At 31.8% G+C, this 21,364-nt stretch overlaps 3 protein-coding genes across 3 annotated transcripts in view; all 3 read right to left on the minus strand.

Annotated features, from left to right (window-relative positions):
• Window positions 1-11,928, minus strand: part of LOC113396217 (tubulin beta chain-like) — a 34,314-nt gene extending 22,386 nt beyond the window's left edge. The window contains exon 1 of the mRNA XM_026634074.2: window positions 11,753-11,928. Within this exon, the coding sequence (XP_026489859.1) occupies window positions 11,753-11,809 (57 nt within the window). The 5' untranslated portion in view covers window positions 11,810-11,928. The remainder of the gene's footprint in view (window positions 1-11,752) is intronic.
• LOC113396223 (mitochondrial S-adenosylmethionine carrier protein-like) overlaps window positions 1-21,364 on the minus strand; it is a 260,338-nt gene that overhangs the window by 57,176 nt on the left and 181,798 nt on the right. The window lies entirely within an intron of this gene.
• The window catches only part of LOC113392855 (trafficking protein particle complex subunit 2-like protein), a 177,136-nt gene that overhangs the window by 55,708 nt on the left and 100,064 nt on the right, over window positions 1-21,364 (minus strand). The window lies entirely within an intron of this gene.

A 21,364-nucleotide genomic window follows, 5' to 3' on the forward strand; every position in this document is an offset into this window, starting at 1 on the left:
AGCGTCTACATCACTACATTTCAAGTGAATTGGCCCTATAGTGTCAAAGATCACGATACGAGGGACATTTCGCTTATAGACAAGCCGGGTCTCATTTTTTTCCTATTTCCGACGTTGAGGGGCGTCTGCGAACGTATAATAGGGGTTTAGTGTATAAAGCACCCTCGCAGACAGACGCTTTGTAATTGTCGTAATTATCGACTGAAATGTTGCAAGAGACGTTTCAAGTGCATTCACTTCCGGTAAGTTATCCCTCCTTGCTGGCGTGTAGGTACATAAGTCCTTTTTATATGTACGTGTATAAAATTTACGTTCAGTGTATTCGTCAAACTTAACAAGTTTTTAGGTTTAAACTCTGGCAGTACCACCAAATCATCTCGTGCTAGACGGTGAAGGAAAACATTGTGAAGAAATCTGAACTGGAGTAGTGGTGGGACCAAGCCGCAAGCCTTCTCCTCAAAAGGGGAAGCTATATCTTTACTTTTATATTATAACAAGTTGATACCTTTAAAAGATTAATAGCTTTTTGTTATCAAGAGTGTTACAAAAATACTTTAAATTTGAGTATTAGTTACAATTCCATTTTTCTTCTATCATTATCTTACAGGCAGTATGTAGCCTGTATATATGAACCGAGATGGCCCAGTGGTTAGAACGCGTGCATCTTAAACAATGATTTCGGGTTCAGGCCAGGCAGGCACCACTGTATTTTCATGTGCTTAATTTGTGTTTATAATTCATCTCGTGCTCGGCGGTGAAAGAAAACATCGTGAGGAAACCTGCATGTGTCTAATTTCAACGAAATTCTGCCACATGTGTATTCCACCAACCCGCATTGGAGCAGCGTGGTGGAATATGCTCCAAACCTTCTCCTCAAAGGGAGAGGAGACCTTAGCCCAGCAGTGGGAAATTTACAGGCTGCTAATGTTATCTTACAGGACCTGTAGAGCTATTCTTTGACAAGAAACTCGAATCTCACCGCAGAAAACGATTGTGAAACGTCAGAATATGATATGTGACATTGATATTGATAATTATAAAACTTATATCAAACAAAATTTTAAAAGTTAACATCAATGGATAACAATTTTAAATATCGAACATTACACTTTTTTTTTTAATTTCAGAACTCAGTCAAGTGCTTAACATGTGTATTGATGTTATAAAGCTGAGCACTCACGAGTGTATTTAAAAACAACAAAAACACTGGCCGTGTTGATATAAACCGACTGGCTCTGTGTAAACATTCCTCAGCCACTTACGGTAGAAAATAATAGCGGCGGAAGTTAACAGATGTATATTTTTAAAACTTAAAGGTATTCTCTATTTTGTTAAAAGATGAGATGGTTTAAATCTTTAGTATCGATATTATTTCATTCAGATTTCCTTCTACACGATCTCTTAGGCTTAAAGACAGACAAAGTATTGATATCTCGTTCTCATGTATAGCTTTAAAAAGGATAGGAACTATTTATTCCTTTAGTTACATTGTGAATATGGACAAAAGGTTCGGCATGATTGGTTATCTGTGCAATGTTTACGCATAAATCAAAGAACCGATTTTAAACGTCATATAATACTTGCACAGATTATAAAAAAAAATAGGTCAATGTAATATATCGTCAATCAAAATGTATCGCGTAACAAAAAAAATGAGTTTTAAATTTTATGACAGATATCTTTTCCGCCATATTAAATATCCGGTGACTTCAGATTAAGTGTTCAGATATTTAAAATAAAAACTTTAAAAAATCTAAATAACCGATAATATCTGAAAAACTTTTTTTATACGACCGTCAAGATAGGCACAGATTAAATATGGAATTATAAAAAACTGTCATTGCGTTATTCCATTACTCCGGCTCACGGATGATTTATTTTATGAAATTCCAGGATTTGCGGTACAATAATAGCATCACAACCGCAACAGGAAAACAATCGTTGACGGACGGACAAAAAAATGCGTACTGCATTTCGTTCGGTGACCTGACGCCATGCTATTTGCACAGATTATAAATGAGAAACGTTGATTAATTCCCGGCGAGCGGATAGTAATTACTGTTGTTTTTTTTTTTCAAATTTTGTTACAAGTTTTGACAGCTGATATCACGTAAATGTTTTCGGAGATGTAATCATGCTTATTATTTTATTGAAAGTTATTTGTAATTAAAAAAACAAAAATAGTTTTATGATTTAGGAAACAAAAATCATAAATTTCTAACTAAAATTAAAATCAAAAACGGTTTAATTGTTTGGCCGTAAAAACGCGACAGACACAGAGTTACTTTTTCATTTATAATATTAGTATAGATATATTATTAGTAATTTTCTCTTGTACAATTATTTTTCTTATTATTACGATTAAATTTCTTTCATCATATTTTGAAATTAGTTATGTAGACATGATTATTAATAATTAATTAATATTAATATTTTTGTACAAGAGCATGCTCTGTCTGTCTGGTTAAGTGCATTATGTGCAAATCATAATAAGCAAACCCGTGTGCAGACGTTGCATGTCATGTGTTACATGTGCCTAATATACATATATGGTAAAATAAACGAAAAATGCTGTCATTTCTGGTATAAATTTTACGTACATACATTGGTTTAGTAGTTTTCTAGTCAAGGAACACAAAACGAAACTAAATTACTAATAATATATCTATACTAATATTATAAATGAAAAAGTAACTCTGTGTCTGTCGCGTTTTTACGGCCAAACAATTAAACCGTTTTTGATTTTAATTTTAGTTAGAAATTTATGATTTTTGTTTCCTAAATCATAAAACTATTTTTGTTTTTTTTAATTTTTCTCTTAATTATTTAGTTATATTTCTCACTTGCTACGTATAAACTTACTGCAATAGGATTCAGTATAATTTAAATATTATGAAAAACTAGTATGACATGTACATTGTATTATGTCACACAGATAGTGAATTATTTCAACAGATAACATTAAAAAATATATAATGTTAACAGGGTTTAGTGAATATCATCAAAAGGAGTTCACACTGTACTTGTTAATGTTAATATACTTTATGGTACACCACAAACATAAAATATAGAAACGTTACGATTAAACGCAAAAAAAAAATAATAGAAATAATACTAAAAATAAAAACACAAACATTAATTAGGCATCTCTTCCAAACAACCCAAAATACGAATCCACAATGTTTCATGATGCATAATAATAAATAATTAACTATAGATATGTATATTTTAGTTGGAAATTCCCAGAAATAAATCATATTTATAAACAGGAAAATAAGACATCCGACCAATAAACTTTTAACATATACGACAAAATTAAACATAATATTTTAAATTACAAAATATATAAGTAAAACAAACGAGATGTGTCATGGAACAGCCAGTTTCGATATATGTATGTTATGTTTTAAATAACAGACTCAATCAAATAAATAAATAACGTTCGATAATATTATATATTATATAAAACCGTATACAATAGAGAGAGAGGGAAAGAGATATAACACTTTTTCTTTACATGACGACTTCACTTTACTGTACGCCACGTAAAGAAATTCGTTCCTAAAAACCAAATTACAACATTAGATTTTGATACGTATTACAAGGAGATAAGAGACATTAATACTGTGATATAAAAAGCCAAGGGCTGTGTTGCTTTAAAACTTACTTCGTGTAATATTTGACGGAGCAAAATTGATCGCTGTGTTACAATTCACTAAGTTGCTATGCGTACATGAGTACAAGACAAAAACTATATTATAAATTAGGATATAGTTATTTAAAAATTAATAACTCAAAAGTCACGGACGCAAGTCTGTGATGGTACATAAAACAAAACTAAACTACACGAATAATCAATAAAAACTGACATAGAACATCTAAAATGGGAGTAAGCTGCTGAAGTAGATATCAAGTATTCTTATGTGCAAAATTAGTATTTTTTAACTTCAGCGTTAAATGAAAACATCGTGAGGAAACCTGCACGTGTAAAATGTAGTGTTTAATTATTGAATATTCAAAAACGCTTCATTGTGAAGTTTACTAGAATAAAATACATTTCATTTGAAAGAAGCACTGACGCCGGATACTCACCAATCCACAGTCAACCTTGGGTGCTGTGTCAGGAATTATATACTCTCCTTAGGTCTTTGCGTAATAGTAGTCAAATCAAATAAACATATACTTATTTCAAGTAGGCTTTTAGCACTTTTAAATCGCCATTTTACTGAACTGCATTAAAATTAAGCTATCACCTGTTCGGAATTTAGATTCTACAGAGAAGAACCGGCAAGAAACTCAGTACTTAGTAAATTACCAGTATTAATAGTAGCATATTATTCGATTTATTCTTTCCCCCAGAAAATGGTGCTTAAATTATATTTTAAAATATTTCATATTTTCTTTTCTGATTAGATAATCAGAAAAAAAAAATCGTATCTTTGCCTTGTTTTTGAACATCCTGACAGATAAAGCTTCTGTCATAACAGAACTATTTGACGTTTATTAACAGCTTAGCTGGAAACCGATAAAGTCCCACTAATATCGCGACGTATGGTTACGTAGAATCCTATGCAGCGATTCTTTAAGTTGCATGCCACTGGCGTTATGACACTTTAAAACCGACGTGATTAAATTCAAGCCGGACCCCGCATTAAGCTTGAATGAGATCATGGAGGAAATACATTACTGTGGTTACCTAACAGGTCGTCAGGCGGCCCGTGAGTGCGCCAAAGCTGATTATTATTGGTCTCCAGTTCTCCTTAAAGACACTTTAAGGTATCCCCATCATACTGCTACAATGATGACTTGTTTTATTATATAGATAGGTAGACCAATGGGCCATCTGATGGCAAGCTGTCACCACTACCCAGAGAGAAATCTAACCCAGTCCTTAAATCGACAATGCGCCACCAACCTTGAGAACTAATATGTTATGTCCTTGTGCCTGTAGTTACGTTGGGTCACTCACACTTCGAACCAGCACTGGCTAACTCACCATACCTTGGTTCTAGTAAGTATTAAGATATAGAAGTCACTTCTGGCTTTTATGTCGGTTTTTCTTGCTAGAATAAAGACATCGATCGATGATACGTTAATACTTAAAGATTATCGTGAAATATCCATTCAAAACAGCTAGACAGTGCAGCAGCACTTCTATACGCGTTCAATATACTTATATGTGATACGCAATTATGAATCTTATATACGTTAAATATTATAATTAGTATTATATATATTATATATTATAATAGTTTGGTTTTAAGTGTTTGTTCTCAGAGAATATCTCTGAGTAAAATAAAGATTGCTACAGTTTTTTTGCACTGGACTAGGCGTTGTAGAACGATACCTAGACGTTTACAAGGTCGTCTACTGACCTCAGACTAAGATACAATGAGATAGGGAGCTTTGGAACATTCGAGAATTCCTTTAGCCACTTTTTGTAGGTTATTTGCACTGTAAAATGTTTTTTAATAGTTAAAATATAATCTATTCTTGCATTTGGGTAAGCAAGTTTTAGTAGTTTTTTGTGTTGTTTATTTTGGTAACTGAAAACATAGCATATGTATCAGTGGACAAGGTCTTGCCCAGATATCGGAGCCATTCCGTATTCCATGTTAGATTGATAGTACCTACGAGAAGCAGTAAAAGAAGTAAACATTACAGATCAATTTTACGTCCGCAAAGTTTTATTATTAAATGTTACATAAAAACGTTGCACACAATTTATTTTTAATGTTCATATCTTTAAATATCAAAACTTCATTCAAGTAGCTTTCAAGTTTTGAGTTACTTTTGAGTTGTGATTATACAGAATTGTATTAAACGTAAAGGTATCACCCGCAAGACAAGTATAATTCAATAATAGTTATTTATTAATAATTAAAAAATAAAAAGTTAAAGGAACCGCTTGTAAATATCCCACTGCTGGGCCAAGGGCTACACATGTAGGGAAGTATTCCATTGAAAAGACAAATGCAGGTTTCCTCGCGATAGTTCAGCACGAGATGAATTATAAACACATATCCGTAAAATTAATTTATGTTTTGTTTGATAAATGTATATTTTTTTATATATAAGAATTATTAACATAAAGGCTTTCATTAAACACAAATAAAGACTGAAATAGTTACTCTGTTATAGTATAGTTGTTCATTTTATGTTTTTTTTTTCTTTAAATATTATTTTAAGATCCAAGAACAAACAGTGACGTTTTCTTTTGTAGCTAGTCACGATCGTTATCTGTGATTCAACTAATTTATATTTCAATTCCAGATAAATTTTCCTGAAACTGAAATGACTACTATATGAGTCAGCGAAATCGTGACCATATTAATAACCTGCCTAGACAGACAGACGTAATTACACTTTTTACAGCTTATAGAAAGTAAAATATTTTTTTCTGGCAAAATATTTTTCCTAATCATTTTAAGTTTCCATTGTCATATTATTCATAATGGCATTTTTGACAGGAGCGACCATTACTAAGACAACTAAATTTTATCCATACTAATATTATAAATGCGAAAGTAACTCTGTCTGTTACGCTATTACGTCTAAAAAACTGAACCGAATTTGATGAAATTTGGTGTGAAGCAAGATTGAACTCCAAGGGAAGACATAGGCTTCTTTTTAATACCTACAACAGCAACACCTAACACTCTCACACACAAACACACGGGCTAAAAGTAGTGAGCTATAAATCATAAACTAATATAAGTGAATAAAATGGTACATTAAGAATTTAAGCTACTAATGGATTACCCCAGAGTTGACAATAAAATCAGTTGTGTAGTTTCTAGAAACATCGCGTAAATTAAAAACGTACAGAAAAAACGGAGAATGTTACTTTTTCTTTAAAATTGATTAATTAACCAATAACTTCTAATTATAATCTTTATCAAGTTAAATTCAAGTATATTTTTAATGATTAATTACGAGGCATTAGCTTAACGGACCGAATACGAAAACCATTTCATGTCGTCCATTTTGAAATCCGTGTTTAAATTAAGAACACGAAATGTCACGACGTTTTCAAATGGATAGTTTCCTCAGGACGGACCGACGCATCTCCTTAATTAGAACTCATTTTAACCCCCTCTACGCATTTATTTTAGTTAAATGAGATATACCAGAGACAAAGATCTGATATTTATTTATGTTTAACACTGGTTTCTTGTCTCTGGTTTCAGACGAGAAACTTTAAATTTAGGATACAATTTTAGGTGTATACACGGTATTCTACTGTTTTTGTTACTTAAGGAAGGCAGACAAGTAAATGAATACAGTAATTATTATTTACGCATTAGGCATAAAGTGTAATGGATAACCGCAAATGTCTTCCTCCTGCCCTTATCCCAATTTTATTTGGGATCGGCGCAGAATGTCTTCGTCTTCCATACTTCTGTCTGACGTCATCTCACAAGTAACATTATTTCCAGACATATCGTCTTTCACACGTCTTCCTTCCATCGTTTCTTTGGTCGTCCCCTTCTTCTATATCCATCCACGTCCATGCTCAAGAGCTTCCTCACAACATGATCCATTCTCCGCATAACATGCCCATACTATGACAGCCGGGTTGCACACAACTATTCGGATACCGGTGCCACTTTCAAACTTCCTCTTATGTACTCATTCCTTACTTTATCCATTCGCTTAACACCACACACTCCTCTAAACATTCTCATCTCCACCACATGCAATTGTCTTTCAGTCATTCCCTTTGTAGCCCAACACTTTGATCAATATAGAACAGCAGGTCTGATTAAAATGCATGAAATACGTAAATCTACGGTTTATCTTTATTCCTACTTCGATTGGAATAGGCTATATACGCAGCTACTAAAGCTAGCTGAACCGAGCTTTGTGGGCGCGAAATTTATAAAACTACCTATCAAACAAACCGTCACCCCCATTGTATCCAACCGAGGCGTGAATTAAAAAAGGTAGCCTATGTCTTTCTGCTCAAACTAACTTTATCTCTAGTGTTTTGGTCTATTTTGGAGAAAGTAAAAAAAGGCAAAAATGTAATGGCCAATGGGAACGTTACATCATAAATAATATTAAAAGGTAGCATTTCGTACGCTTATTTTATTCTGCTATAAAAGAAACATTATATTATTTTATAAGTAAAACTAGTTCTTACGTACGCTAATAAGAGTATATTCGCATACTTCTAATTTACTTTTCTAGAACATTCTTAAATAATTATTGTCATTCTAAAACTGCTGCTAGTAAATACTTAGTCAAACATATTTACATACAATTAAATTAAATTAGATACTATATTATTTTAATTCCAAGTAAGTAAGGATAGTAGTACTAATCCCCAAATGTTTGAAACATCTTAATTTCAAATTAAGAACATACTTACACGCCAACTAAATCGGGTGCGCTAAAACTTCGTTGCAACTGTTTCAACTTTTAACCTTATATAATGTAACAAAGTCCATTTAAACGGTGACATTCAGTCTTAAAAGGTAATCTAGATCACATTCCAACTCCTTATCAAGCGTTAATTGATCAAATTAAGACGTCAAAAATCCAAATGAGCCGTATGTGGCAGGATATTCGTCACAATAGGAGCGTATATGGCCGGCCGACCGCCATTACGCCGCTAATGTAATATTCGGCGCACGGCGGCGACTTCCATGCGTGAATCACGCTATTGAATTTGAAAATCGAATGTTATGTTTTTAATTTTTATGGACGTGACCCAAGATGTCGCGTCGGTGATAAATATTGATTTGCTGTGTTTCATTTTCGCTTAAATATTTGCATATAATGTTGTTTTAATTTGTTTAGTTTTTCCTGTAACATCATGCTTACTAAGCAATCAATAAATAATCAAAACCTATATTTTTTTATTTGCCAATATCGGCAACTACTTCATGGTCCATCATTATAAGTCCAAATAATTGATTGATCGAATGATTATTTTATCGCCGTGCATAAAGAAACAGCAGTCAGCAACAATCAGTTTATATGTATGTATACCTAAGTTTATTTTTTAAGCGTCATCACAGCATTTACTGTTTGCCCATACAGACATCTGTCCGCCATCATAGTTGGGTATAAATACTCCTTTGTGAATCGGGAGCGTGTAATCTTTTTTTATGTACGTTCAAATAGCTTTTATGGCCATTTTTAAGAACTTCGAAAATGTCGGATTAACGTTTTAAAATGAATAAAACTCATTAGTCTTTGAACTACTGTATTTACAACTATTCTTTGTATCTGGTTTTGTTTAAGTTGAATAGCTTTTGTTATCAGGAATAATGCAATATTACAACGTAAGGGAGTCTAATTAAAAAAAAAAAAATCAAAAGCTCAGGTCATCATTGTGATCGTGTAAATAATAGTACTAATTAAATTATTATTTTGAACAAGCGAAGTCATTTTGTTTGTTATAAAAATCTATTTCAACTATTAATAGTATTCTTTCCGGTAAAACTTTTAGTAAACAGTTTTCATACAGATTAATATAATTTTAATCGATTCTCATGAAATATTTGTTTAGTAATGTCTATGACTAAACTATGACAATACAATCTACATTTGTAAACATAATCGTATGACTATTGAAATGATAAGAAATTGTCATTGTTCTGAATTCAAACTTATTTCATAAAATAACACACATCGACTGCAGTATTCTAGGTCCATTATCAAAGCTTCATTCATAGAATGCGTTCTACATTTAAATCTTTATTCGCATTTGAAATGTAATCGCTAGTTCCATATTCGAAAGTGTTCTGATGATAAAATAACGGTCGCTAACGGTCAGAGACGTTTCTATTTAATAATTCTTTTATCGCACTTGAACCCAATGTAAGGGCAATTATTTCGCCATACTAATTGTATGATTGGTTTTCGTTGCGAATATTTTGTGTGTGAGAGATGTAACGTTGTACATATTATTTATTCTATTTAGTGATATTAAACCTACTTGAAAAATACGACTTGTCCGTAGATTATTTGACTTTTTCTTCTGAATTTCTCCCAACAGTAATATTGGGAAGATCAAAGGATTGAGATGTTGAGATTATTTTAAAAATGCCACTTCTATTGATGAAAGTTACTGTTCTAATATTAAGTATTTTAATATGTTTAATTTCAATATTACAAAAAAGAACTATAAATGGAATTCGATATAACGTTTTGTATGTTTTTTGTTGCCATTCATTTAATTTAATTTTTTATTTTATTTACAACTCGTATCGTTACTTCTTACACCGGAAGTTGTAGAATCAGTGTTGACTTGTCATAAATAAAAAAAACTTAAAAAAAAGCGGATTGAAGCACTATCAGTAATATAGATCTTAATTACACTTTACTTTAAAGTAAAAATGGAATTAAAAAAAAATGGATATTCATAATTATATGTCCATCAAAATGAATGAATGTTGGTTTAATTCAACTTAATTTTTTAAAGCTTTCAATTTAATTCAACATGACGATTCAAAAGTACTTTTATGAGTCTACTTGAATAAAGAATATTTCGATTTAGAACAACTAATGCCTATCCTGCTTACAAACAATGACTTTGAAAGAGACAAGAAATATTCACATATCTATATCTAGACCGCAAAGACATAAATATTTAAATAAAACTTAATTTTACATGACTTTTCTCAGAGTTTTATGCCTAGTCTGGACCAAATATTCCTTTTTCGTCTGCATCTCTAATTTGTTCCATGACAAAGATAGGCAAGTTTTTCTATCTACTTTGCAAGATAGCAATTTAATTAATAATATTTGAAGTAGATATATGTTACAAAAACAATTTAAGATCACAAATAAAAATCACAAGTTTTAAGTTAATATTGTTGATTTCATGTAAGTATAAAATGTTAAGTATATTATATAGTAAATTATATTTATTCAGATTTCAAATTAGGCCGAAGATGTCAAATGGATTCTCTTTAATAAAAAAATCATATCGATTTACCGTAAAAACGTACTTTCACCGGTTATTCAATTTTTTAATACAATTTTTTATAATCCATTATAAGTTGGACCGAAACCCAGCTAGTCTAGAGAAAGCATATCATTTGCTTTGCTCCAATAAAAATAATCGTAGCTAGAATCACGCTCGTCACACTTAGATACATTAAAATAGATTCTAACCAAAAAGTTTGAATATAAACTTTTTATGTAGCTCATTGTTGTAATAAATGTAAAACAAAAAATAACACCGGTCTTAGCTCATTCTTTAAAATATAATGGTTATTCCTTTGACTGTTTTTCTTATAATAAAAATAAAAAAAAAGATAGTGTCATTCGAAATGTGTTTCTATTCTTTTTCGAATTATCGTACACATAAAATCTTTTAAATCAATCAATTGTAATTCGGTAAAGTATTAAAGTTACCATAACGTAGTATAAGAGATTGAAACACATTTAATATAAAAATATATCCGTATTAAATAACTTCTAAGTTGTTATGAAATAATTACATGTAAGTTGACACGAAAATATTTTATTCAGCATCGTCGGCAGTTTTAATTTCAATTGACGATGTATTCTTACACGTTGACAAAACCAGCATTCGTTGTTAAATATGTATTTAATATAATGTATAATTACTCAAAAAACAAAACTACGTAGGTATATTTGAAATAAAAATTATGTTTTTATTATTAAAAGAAAAACTACAACTTAAACTTGGCTTTAAAAAGTTTCAAATAATATTTAAACGCGCAAACCGGCTGAAAAAAACGTTGCTAATTTTAAAAAAAATGTCACTTACTTTAGCGCCAATCTGGTTACCGCACTGTCCAGCCTGCACATGCACAATTTCCCTCATATTTGTGTATTTTTATTTGATATAATAAGTTAAAAGTATTTTTTGAACTGTGTATCACGTCTGCTACAGCCCGCTGACTGACTGGCTTATGCTCGAATGAAGCAATGTGAAGGAAACATCGAGTGAACGGGAACGAACGATGTCGCTCGGGGTGGGAATGTGGCTATGATAAATCTTGTGCCCATTTTAGGGAAAATATTTATTATTATTTTTTATATTACTTATTTTTCAAATTGTCTTATTAAATGTATCGTGTATTTCGAGTATTTAAGTTGATTTTTAAAGTAATAACTATATATTTATACAATCAATAAAATGATAACAATATTACATACTTTTCATATTTGTAATGTATAATAATTCTAATATTTTGGAACTGTTTTAAAAAATTGATATATATTTTTTTAATTAATAATTATCTGAAAAAAAATTTAAGCTAGCAACACAGTGACCATGATTCACCGTGAAGCGAGTTCATGCGCCGACATAGCCATAAATTTATTCAAGGACTATCTAATTGCAGTTTGAAGATAAGTTAGTGCTTTGTCCAATAGTACCATATCGAATAGCTTAGCTTTTTATTTTGTAATCGTTTTTTATAAAGAGTATTTATTTACGATAAGAGATTTTAATCATTTTACTCGACATGTAAATACTTATTATAATTTTTAATCGTAAGTTTTGTGGAAGAACTGTTTTGCTCGATGCGTTTATTGTGTCTAATATTAATTAAAAAAATATATTTATTTAAACCTCTTGGAAAATAAATGGTTACTACTATTTGAGATACGGTTTACAATACTTATTTTTTTAAAATGATATACCAAGGTACTGAGTGCTAATTACTTCGAGTAACTGAATATTGAGTTTTATTCGGTTTTATTTGCGTCATGCCGAGTGCTCTACTTTTTCGATATAAGCTTAAGTAGTTTTAGAAGTGAAGTCGAGACATAATCACGACACTCATCAGCTTGAGATGTAATCTTAATACACTACATTGGATTAATATTATAATAACATTTTTATTAAAAATACGAAAAGCTTCAGTGCTCAAAAAAACTTAAAATATAAGATGAAAAGGAGTTTTCATAGAGTAAAGGTCTAAAAAGGTCACTTGATGCCGCTAAAAATATTTTTTCTAAAAAAAATAAAATGATATCCGCCTAAAATGTTCAGCATAAAATATTTTGTGAGGCTTGAAGGATTATTTACTGTCAGTTATTATTATCGGAAGCTTTTAACAGTACAGCCTTAAGGACAAAATCCACGTGCAAAAAGTGTCCTGGCGATCTCTCTTCCCTTCCAAAAATTATTCAATGGTCCAGTATCGATGACCCAAGAGGAGCGGCGAGGTGCATTTTGCAGTTCATGCACCCTAGATTACGATTCTGATAAAGTGTAGACGGGTAAGTTAGGGCATAGAACTTTGTGATCCAAGCAAATCTTGTGATTTTTGCTTTAAATAAAAATCTTTAATTTTCCTCTCGTTCTGTCGATTCAACGCTTCAGGGCAAATGTGCTTTCCATATCGCATGCCTCCCACCAGGTAATTCCGATGTTCTTCCCATCGCTTATGATGGTTCGATGCAATTTTTATGCAGGCGCTTCAATCCAGATTTGTCATTGGCTTGCCTGGGTTTGAACCCGTAATCATCGGTTAAGATGCACGCGTTCTAACCATTGGGCCATCTCGGCTTATCCACTGTAAGTACTCATTCCAATCTGAAGTTCTACTTCACTTGATCCTTCCTGTAGGCGTCTAAATTTTTCTGCATGTCGACACGCTGTTGAGTGTCACCAAACAGCTCAATGTTTATTTTTGTTGTTGTTCTTTCGTATTTGACACAAATGAATTGTCTGTTTAATTTTGACGTCTGGGAAAAGTCAAAGATATTTGCACCATAAATACATTATATTTCCTGGTTCTTTGTCTCGTAATGAACTAAACGACAGCTGTAGTTGCTATTTAAAAATGCATGCAATGTTTTTTTTTTTCAATTTTTTATTTATTTTTATAAATAAGCCGAGGGACAACCATAACATGATATATTTGAGTGTTGGGTACATAGTTTAAACAAATATAATGTGGGAATTACAAAATTGGATTCATCAGATACCTTACAAACATTTCCTCATTTGAATTTTTTATAGTTAATTTTAAAAGCCCATAAAAGAATTCCGTGTCGCTCCGAGATTAAAGTGTTCTAAGCGACAACGAATCGTATAAAAAGATTAAAAAAAAATACCTCATACAAAGTAAATATTTATTTAAGAGTTAATAATTCAAATATAAAAGTTCCCACGGAACATATTACAGCTAGTTATAGTAAATTCTATTCTATCCTGAATGAGGGCTAACTGTACTCTGGATATCTCTAATGACCGTCGATTCGTCAAACAATGGGTCTTATTCGCAAATCGCTATTTTTACTCACAATTTGACAGAGATCTCCTAGGTTTGCCATATTGAAAATAATTAAATTTATTAATTTTTTATGCTAAACAGAAAAATATTCAAAATTATTTCATTTATATATACGGAAGTTTATTTTTATTATTTCTTCTATTCACACTGTTTTCAAATTTAATATGTACTGTTTTTACAATTAAATATACATAGTTCTATAATACAACACCTCTAACGTCTTTCGACCGAATTCTATCACAAATCATGAACTGGGTTTGTGTTGTATAACTCTGTCTGTCTGTCTGTTACGCAGAACACACCTACATATATGTGATATAACTAAACCAAATTTGATGAAATTTTGTAAGAAGCAAGTTTAAACCACATGGTATTACACCTATAACATAAATAGCTACAACCTACGGCCCGTTCGACCAATTCTAAACTATTTTCATTTAAATTTTACCAAGTTTATTTTTAAAACATGGTCGCATAAGCTTGTAAGGAGATATTCGTAAACAATTGGGACGTTACAGCTACCCCAAAAATAATATTAATTAAATTTACAAGTCAACAAGGATATTATAAAAATTTTAAACTCATTGTCTTTTACGAATAATAACTAAGGAAAAACGTTTTTAGGCTAACACAACCCTACCTTTGCCTCAAAAAAACACGCATTAAAAAGTAATCTCCACTTCAAAATGGCGACCGCGCTAGACAGACGATGAGACGGCTAATTACGATACGGTCGATCTCGATATGAACAGAATCAACTAAAAAGTATGGACCTACTTACACGATGTATTTTATTTTTAGAATAATTAACATAATACTATATTATGATAAAAAGTATCACAACAAATTTAGACTATAATGACCGTTGTTCACTTATAATCGATGGAAAAACACGTTAAAGTTACCTACTACCGGGCTGGATTAACAGTGTCATGGACTCTAAGCAATGCATGTCAGATGCAAAGGGATCCCTTTACACTTTTCTAACTTCCTACAATATATATTTTACACCATAATGCACTGATATTTATAATTACGATGTTGTTTTAATTACATTCCGAAGGAATGCTATGACCTTTTTTTTTTAGCCTGTTTAGAGATCCCTCGGTCGGTCGAGTCGAAGTCGGACCCTTTAGGTAATTTCTTACATTGCCTAATGGTAATCTGGCCCGGCCTACAACACTTTATGAAATAAATTGTAATACATTAGCAGTTTATTCTACAAATTTATATCGGTTACGATACGTTTTGGATTAAAATTCGACCGAAACGTAACTCGCTGATCTCTGGATCGCTGTGTAGTACTGTATTCCTATTCAACTAGAATAGTAAAATGGTTAAATTGTATCAATGTTACAATTGAATTGCGCTTAAGTGACATTTTTTTAATATAATTGATATAGATTAGGTTATAAACAACTACAATAGTGAATTGATTATTACGGTGCTTGTGCACATACATATGTACTTGTGAGCCTTATCAACTCCTGTGTCACTTGCCTACACAAAGAATAACCAGCACGCAAGAACATTACTTGACTCGGTCGAAAAAACGACAAAGAGTTAGTATTATTCATAGTTACTAACTCTATTTGCACATTAATCAAGATAAACATCATAAAGTCTCTCATCTCTTTTTTCAGTCTTCCTCTTAAGTTGTCTCCATACAGCCTAGTGTGGATACTGTATAATGTAGAGCGTAACTTATTTTTGTGGAACTAATTACCATATGTACTTTGCTAGGTTATCTAATTTCTCAACAGAACCAAAAATGTAAAGAAACATTTTTGTAATTTCAGGAAAAAATTAAGGTCGATAATTTAAGTGCAATTGGTTTAAAAAGTCATTGTAAGATTCGACCTACACATACTATTCTAACAGGTGCAGTTAAATAATAACTTGGAAAAAATATTCAAAGTACGGCAGCACTTGTCATATAGTCCTTTTATCATAATTGAACAGCTGTCTTCCGTCGTAAAGAACACATTTTTATAATAAGCTGAATTATAAAAATGAGTGTTCCGTTTACAGATTCATTTATCTTTTTTCAAAAATGATGTGACTTTGCCTTATAATATTTGATATATTATCGGAACACGTTTTTTAATAAGCATTCATATATAATTCATATTTTTTGTTAATTGTTTATAATTAGTGTAATAATCATTTTAATAATATTTACGCAGTTTTAACAAACACAAATGGCAAGATTGACGCGACATTATTTTGGGCGCGAATAAGTTTAACAGCAATTAATATTATTGTTTTTTTTTTTTAGATTTAATTAAAAAAAGATTAACTTTAGAAGGTCCAGTGAATTTAACATAATGCATTCATAAAATATACATCATACAAAACAATACTTACCTTATCTGGCAACTGTTTTTGAAATTATCGACTTTTATAATAATATAAGAGTTCCATAAGAACTTCATTAGCTATTATTGTATAAATCAGAAAAGTTTTTGCTTAAATCATATTATAATTATTTTTATTTGAATTCGTTCTTATTCTATGGTACAATCTTTTTAAAAATGTTTTTTTTCGAACTGCTTTTACCACGCACGTATCGTGCACACAAAGACTGAAGAATATTGTTCCACTGAGAATTGGTACCAGTTTATAAAATAAGTATATTTATTTTATTTTGACATTATGAACATAATTTATTATACGAAATAAATATTCTGTAGAATTATGGGCAGTCTGGATGGTCACAATAAATAGTATACTTTGTATTGTTATCACTGTTGAGTTCTTGGTCTTCTCTATATCCTCTGCGCTAATTCTGGCGCGCTGTCAAATATTAAATCAAAGACAATGAGATTTCAAAAGACTTATACATAGACATTTTTTCACTTTTTTCTAATTGCTATATTCCTAACAAATTTATACCTAACTTGATCTATTAATATATATTTTAATTGATATTCGCAAATTATGCCATTTTCGTTTAATTTCAGTACAGCGACAATCCGTTAGTTGCAGACGCGTGGGCAGTTCACGAAACAAGATGCTCTTTTCCTTACTTCTTTTATGAACAAGTTTTTGTGAATTATTTTTAACCATTTTTATTTTTACATGAGTTCCTTCAGTAATGATTATGATTAAAATTATTATTTAGAATAAATAAAAATAGTTACTTTCTAATTTTGTTATTAGTAACATTGTTTCATTTATATTTTGATAAACTTATTACTAAAATAATATTCTAACTGGAAACTCAAGTAAGAATAATATTGAGACCAATTTTATTGTCAACATAGTAGAATAAGATCAAAACTTTCACTATTTATAAAATAACTATAACAAGGTTTTAGCTAGCGCTAGAACATTTGGCGCGGCGCCAAAATGTCGTTGACTCCAAGATGGCGGCTCATCCCCGTTGGGAATGTTAAACTCGCGTCCTGTCGCCGTGTGATTCACTATATTGAAATATATTTAAAATAACCTTCAGTGGAGTAAGATTCTCCCGATTCGGGACTATTTATACAGAGGGAGATTTGGAACTACAAAAAAGTAACTTCATTTTATTTATTTTTTACGATAATTTTTTTTAAGGCAAGTTGGCGTGGATCTTAAACTAAGTTTCAAACCTGAGCCACCAGTTCCATATTCTTAATTTGTGCTTAATTTATCTTGCTTTGTTTAGTTGTGAATAGAACATCGTGAGGAAACCTGCACGTGTCAGATTAAATTGAATATAAACCTACCACCAGTGATAAATGCCGAGTTGAATTCACAAGAAACTCAATATAATTGGTCTCTGTTTCAACTTTGTCTGACTTTATTATTGACAGACAAAATTGAAAAGTTAAGTTATGCTTACATCTAAGATATTGTTACGAACCCAAAAAAATATGAAAGAAATTCTAATTTTGTATTTATAAACAATTGCGTTAATAATTTAAGAATTTGTAAATTTTTCTATGTCTAAATCTCATTGTCTTTGATTAGTATCTATAATATTTGACAGCAATGTTGCAGAATCATCGATATCGATAGTATCGATAATATTGATATGTGATAACATCGATATACCATCAATACTATTGCTTACACCTTAACTATCGATAGACAATCGATTATCTCTCGATAGTTGACTATCGATATGCAACACTATTTGAAAGTACGTCGTGAGGCTACATAAGAATAAGGTCCATGTCGAAAAATCAGTAATTATAGTATTTAAATTATTAGTAGAAGTTTGAATAGGTCAATAACTTCATAATAATAATATAACAAATTATTGTAGCATTTTTAAGAATTGTAGTAGGTAGGACTGGCAAATATACCACCTGATGAAACCACCGCCCACAGATTAGGTTAACCATTCTTAACATCGTCATTACGCCACCAATCCTGGGAACTATAAAGTAATGTCCCTTGTGTAAAAAACACGGGTTCACTCACCCTTCAAACCAGAATACAACACTAACGATAAGTTGCGCTATTTAGCGGCTGAATAAGTGACGAGTGGGTGGTACCTACCCAGACGGATTCCCACAAACCCCTACCACCAATAAAATCAATAAAAAGAAAAAGTTAGGTAGACCTTTTTATATTACAAAGACATCAGCTATAATCGTATAACCCGAGTACTCTTATTACTTTTACGTATAGACAGACGGACTTCGTTTTAAGTAACGTCCCGAACAAAAATGGATTCAATTTGTATTCTTAACATTAAAGGCTAAATCATATTAACAAATTATAAACACATCTTTATTCTGTTGCTCTAAGACAATCTGGAAATGTCGTGAATATAAAATCTAGGATTTTAAACTTCTTAGTGTAAGGACTAAAATGTTATATTTTAAACGAGGCGTAGCGTAACATTAGTTTATATTCGTCCTACGGATTTTATATTTGAGTCAGACAAATCTAGAATTGATGAGCCGAGTGTGTCAACTTTCAAACTCAATTCGAACTCAAATCAATCAACGACGTAAGTTTTTCCATAGGGCTTGGATTCTACTAAGACAAAAAAAAATTGGGCTTGCTCTATCTCTAACTGCCAGCGCAATTAATATTAATAAAAACGAAAAAATGGAGGTGCCGGATAAAGGTTCTAAGTACATCGCTCGTTAAGAAAGGACACAGTGGTTGCCTTACTTTATTTAGGATCTTAACTGTCAAATTTTTTCCTTTTATTTATTGCCTACCTAAATTTACGCTCTGAATTAAGAAAAATGTAACAATTTATATTGTCTGTGCTTTTCGTTTATTAGTTCTACAGGTAAAGATGGTAAATTATCATACCACCATACATATATTTACTGGCAGATCCCTGGGCTTAGGTGATCGACCGATATATACGTCGTAAATTAATAGACTACTGTATAAACATGCAAAGGTTGACTACCTCGCAATTACTGCTCGTAAAATAGTTTACGTGCTTTCGTTGGTTTTACGTAAACGGATGGCATTAACGATATTTCGATGTGTTTCAGTTTTAAAGAATGAATCATTTTATTGGAGTTCAATGGTTGTACCCAAGTTAAGCCCTTGGTAAAAATGAAAGCGATCTCAACACAACAAAACTATGCTTAGTTTGATAAAGTCCTGGCTCACTCACTAGTAGACTCGTGAAGTCCAGAAACAAGCCCTTAAACCTAAAAAGTTGTCTCTGCAGCGAGGTTATCTTTAAAGTCCCCTGTAGACAAAGCAGTCAATATTTTTTGAAATTCCCACGACAAGGTCTGCATCAGAATTTAATTCTGACGCAAATAACCTGAAATAACTATTTAGTTTAGTTTACTTGTATCGAATGTTATAGTTTTTAACGTGTTATTTAAATTTATTAATTTGTTTACGTCGCAAATGTAAAATAATATACAGGATTTCATTTTGATTATAGCTATTTTATTTTAAGCACACCAGTAGGTACTGTCTCGACGCACAGTTAATTTAGGACAATTTACGGCGCCAAGTCGCCAAGACACCATTACAGCATTTACTAAATCATTAATAACAGTATTTGTTCGTACACTTAAAGGTATTATCGGATCGGGTTTTTAGTTAGTTGTTTGAGAGGATGAAATATTTGTATCCATTTATTTTAAACCTTTTAACTCAATTTTTTATTCTCGCTTGCATTCGTTTGATACAGATTCATTTGCCATAAATCCGTCTTAATTGTCCAGTAGCGCTATTCGGTAAACAAACTCGACACTCACCACGGAACACGACCGTGATTGTCAGAAACTCATATAGTTATGCAGAATTCTTTATAATTAGAAGACTAAAGGATTCACGTATCATAATAGCGTACCATTAAATCGGTTTTCAAAATTTCCTGAGTGAGATACGAAATGAGCTCTTACAGGATAGCATTGCTAGTTTTCATAATTCTTCAGAACGTTCAAATTTGGTGGTCTGACGGAGAACCAAAATTTTCGACATAGACCAAGGATAAGTGAGCTGAAGTGGCAGTGGGCTGGTCGTATATGTCGCAGATAATGACTTTTGGAACGATGGATGTGTTTTGGAGTGGATACTACGTCTTGGTAAGCGTCGCGAAAGCCCTTCTGCTAGGTGGTGTGACGATTTACGAATACTGGCAACAGCATCAGATTGGAATTGAGAGTAGAGTTTCGAACTTAGTGACAGTCCAGTAATAAGGTCTATGTCCAGCAGTAGACCAGTACTGGATGATGATCAGTGGCGTAGCTATCGAAGGGCCTAGTGGTACAGTCCCGGAGCTCAGGGGGCCCTCTAACCTAAGCTTTGTAAAGAGCGGGTCAGCCAACTCCATAGTTATTGAAGCTAGAAAACTTCGACCTTGCTCACAATATTTTTTACTATAATTTAAAGAGGGGGTGGAAAGAGGGGGTGAGCGCCCAATTCTTTTCCTATGCACCGGGGCCCTTACCTTCTAATCTACGCCACTGATGATAATGATTGTCTTGGTGATCAGTGAGAGCTGCAGAGCCATCTAGTGGCTAGGAGCAACAACGTGGAGGGTATAAAAACCTTCTCCAAGATAAAATAATATAGTTAGTGGTAATCGGTCAAGTGGTTAAATTCTTTTAATCTCAAACAGACATACCTATACTCGTTTTTATATGTATAACATACAATTCTTTATCTCTTTAAGCCATTCAAGAATAATAATATCGGTTAATTAA

The sequence above is a fragment of the Vanessa tameamea genome, chromosome 25 (genome assembly GCF_037043105.1).
Source record: "Vanessa tameamea isolate UH-Manoa-2023 chromosome 25, ilVanTame1 primary haplotype, whole genome shotgun sequence".
Taxonomy (NCBI): Eukaryota; Metazoa; Arthropoda; class Insecta; order Lepidoptera; family Nymphalidae; genus Vanessa; species Vanessa tameamea.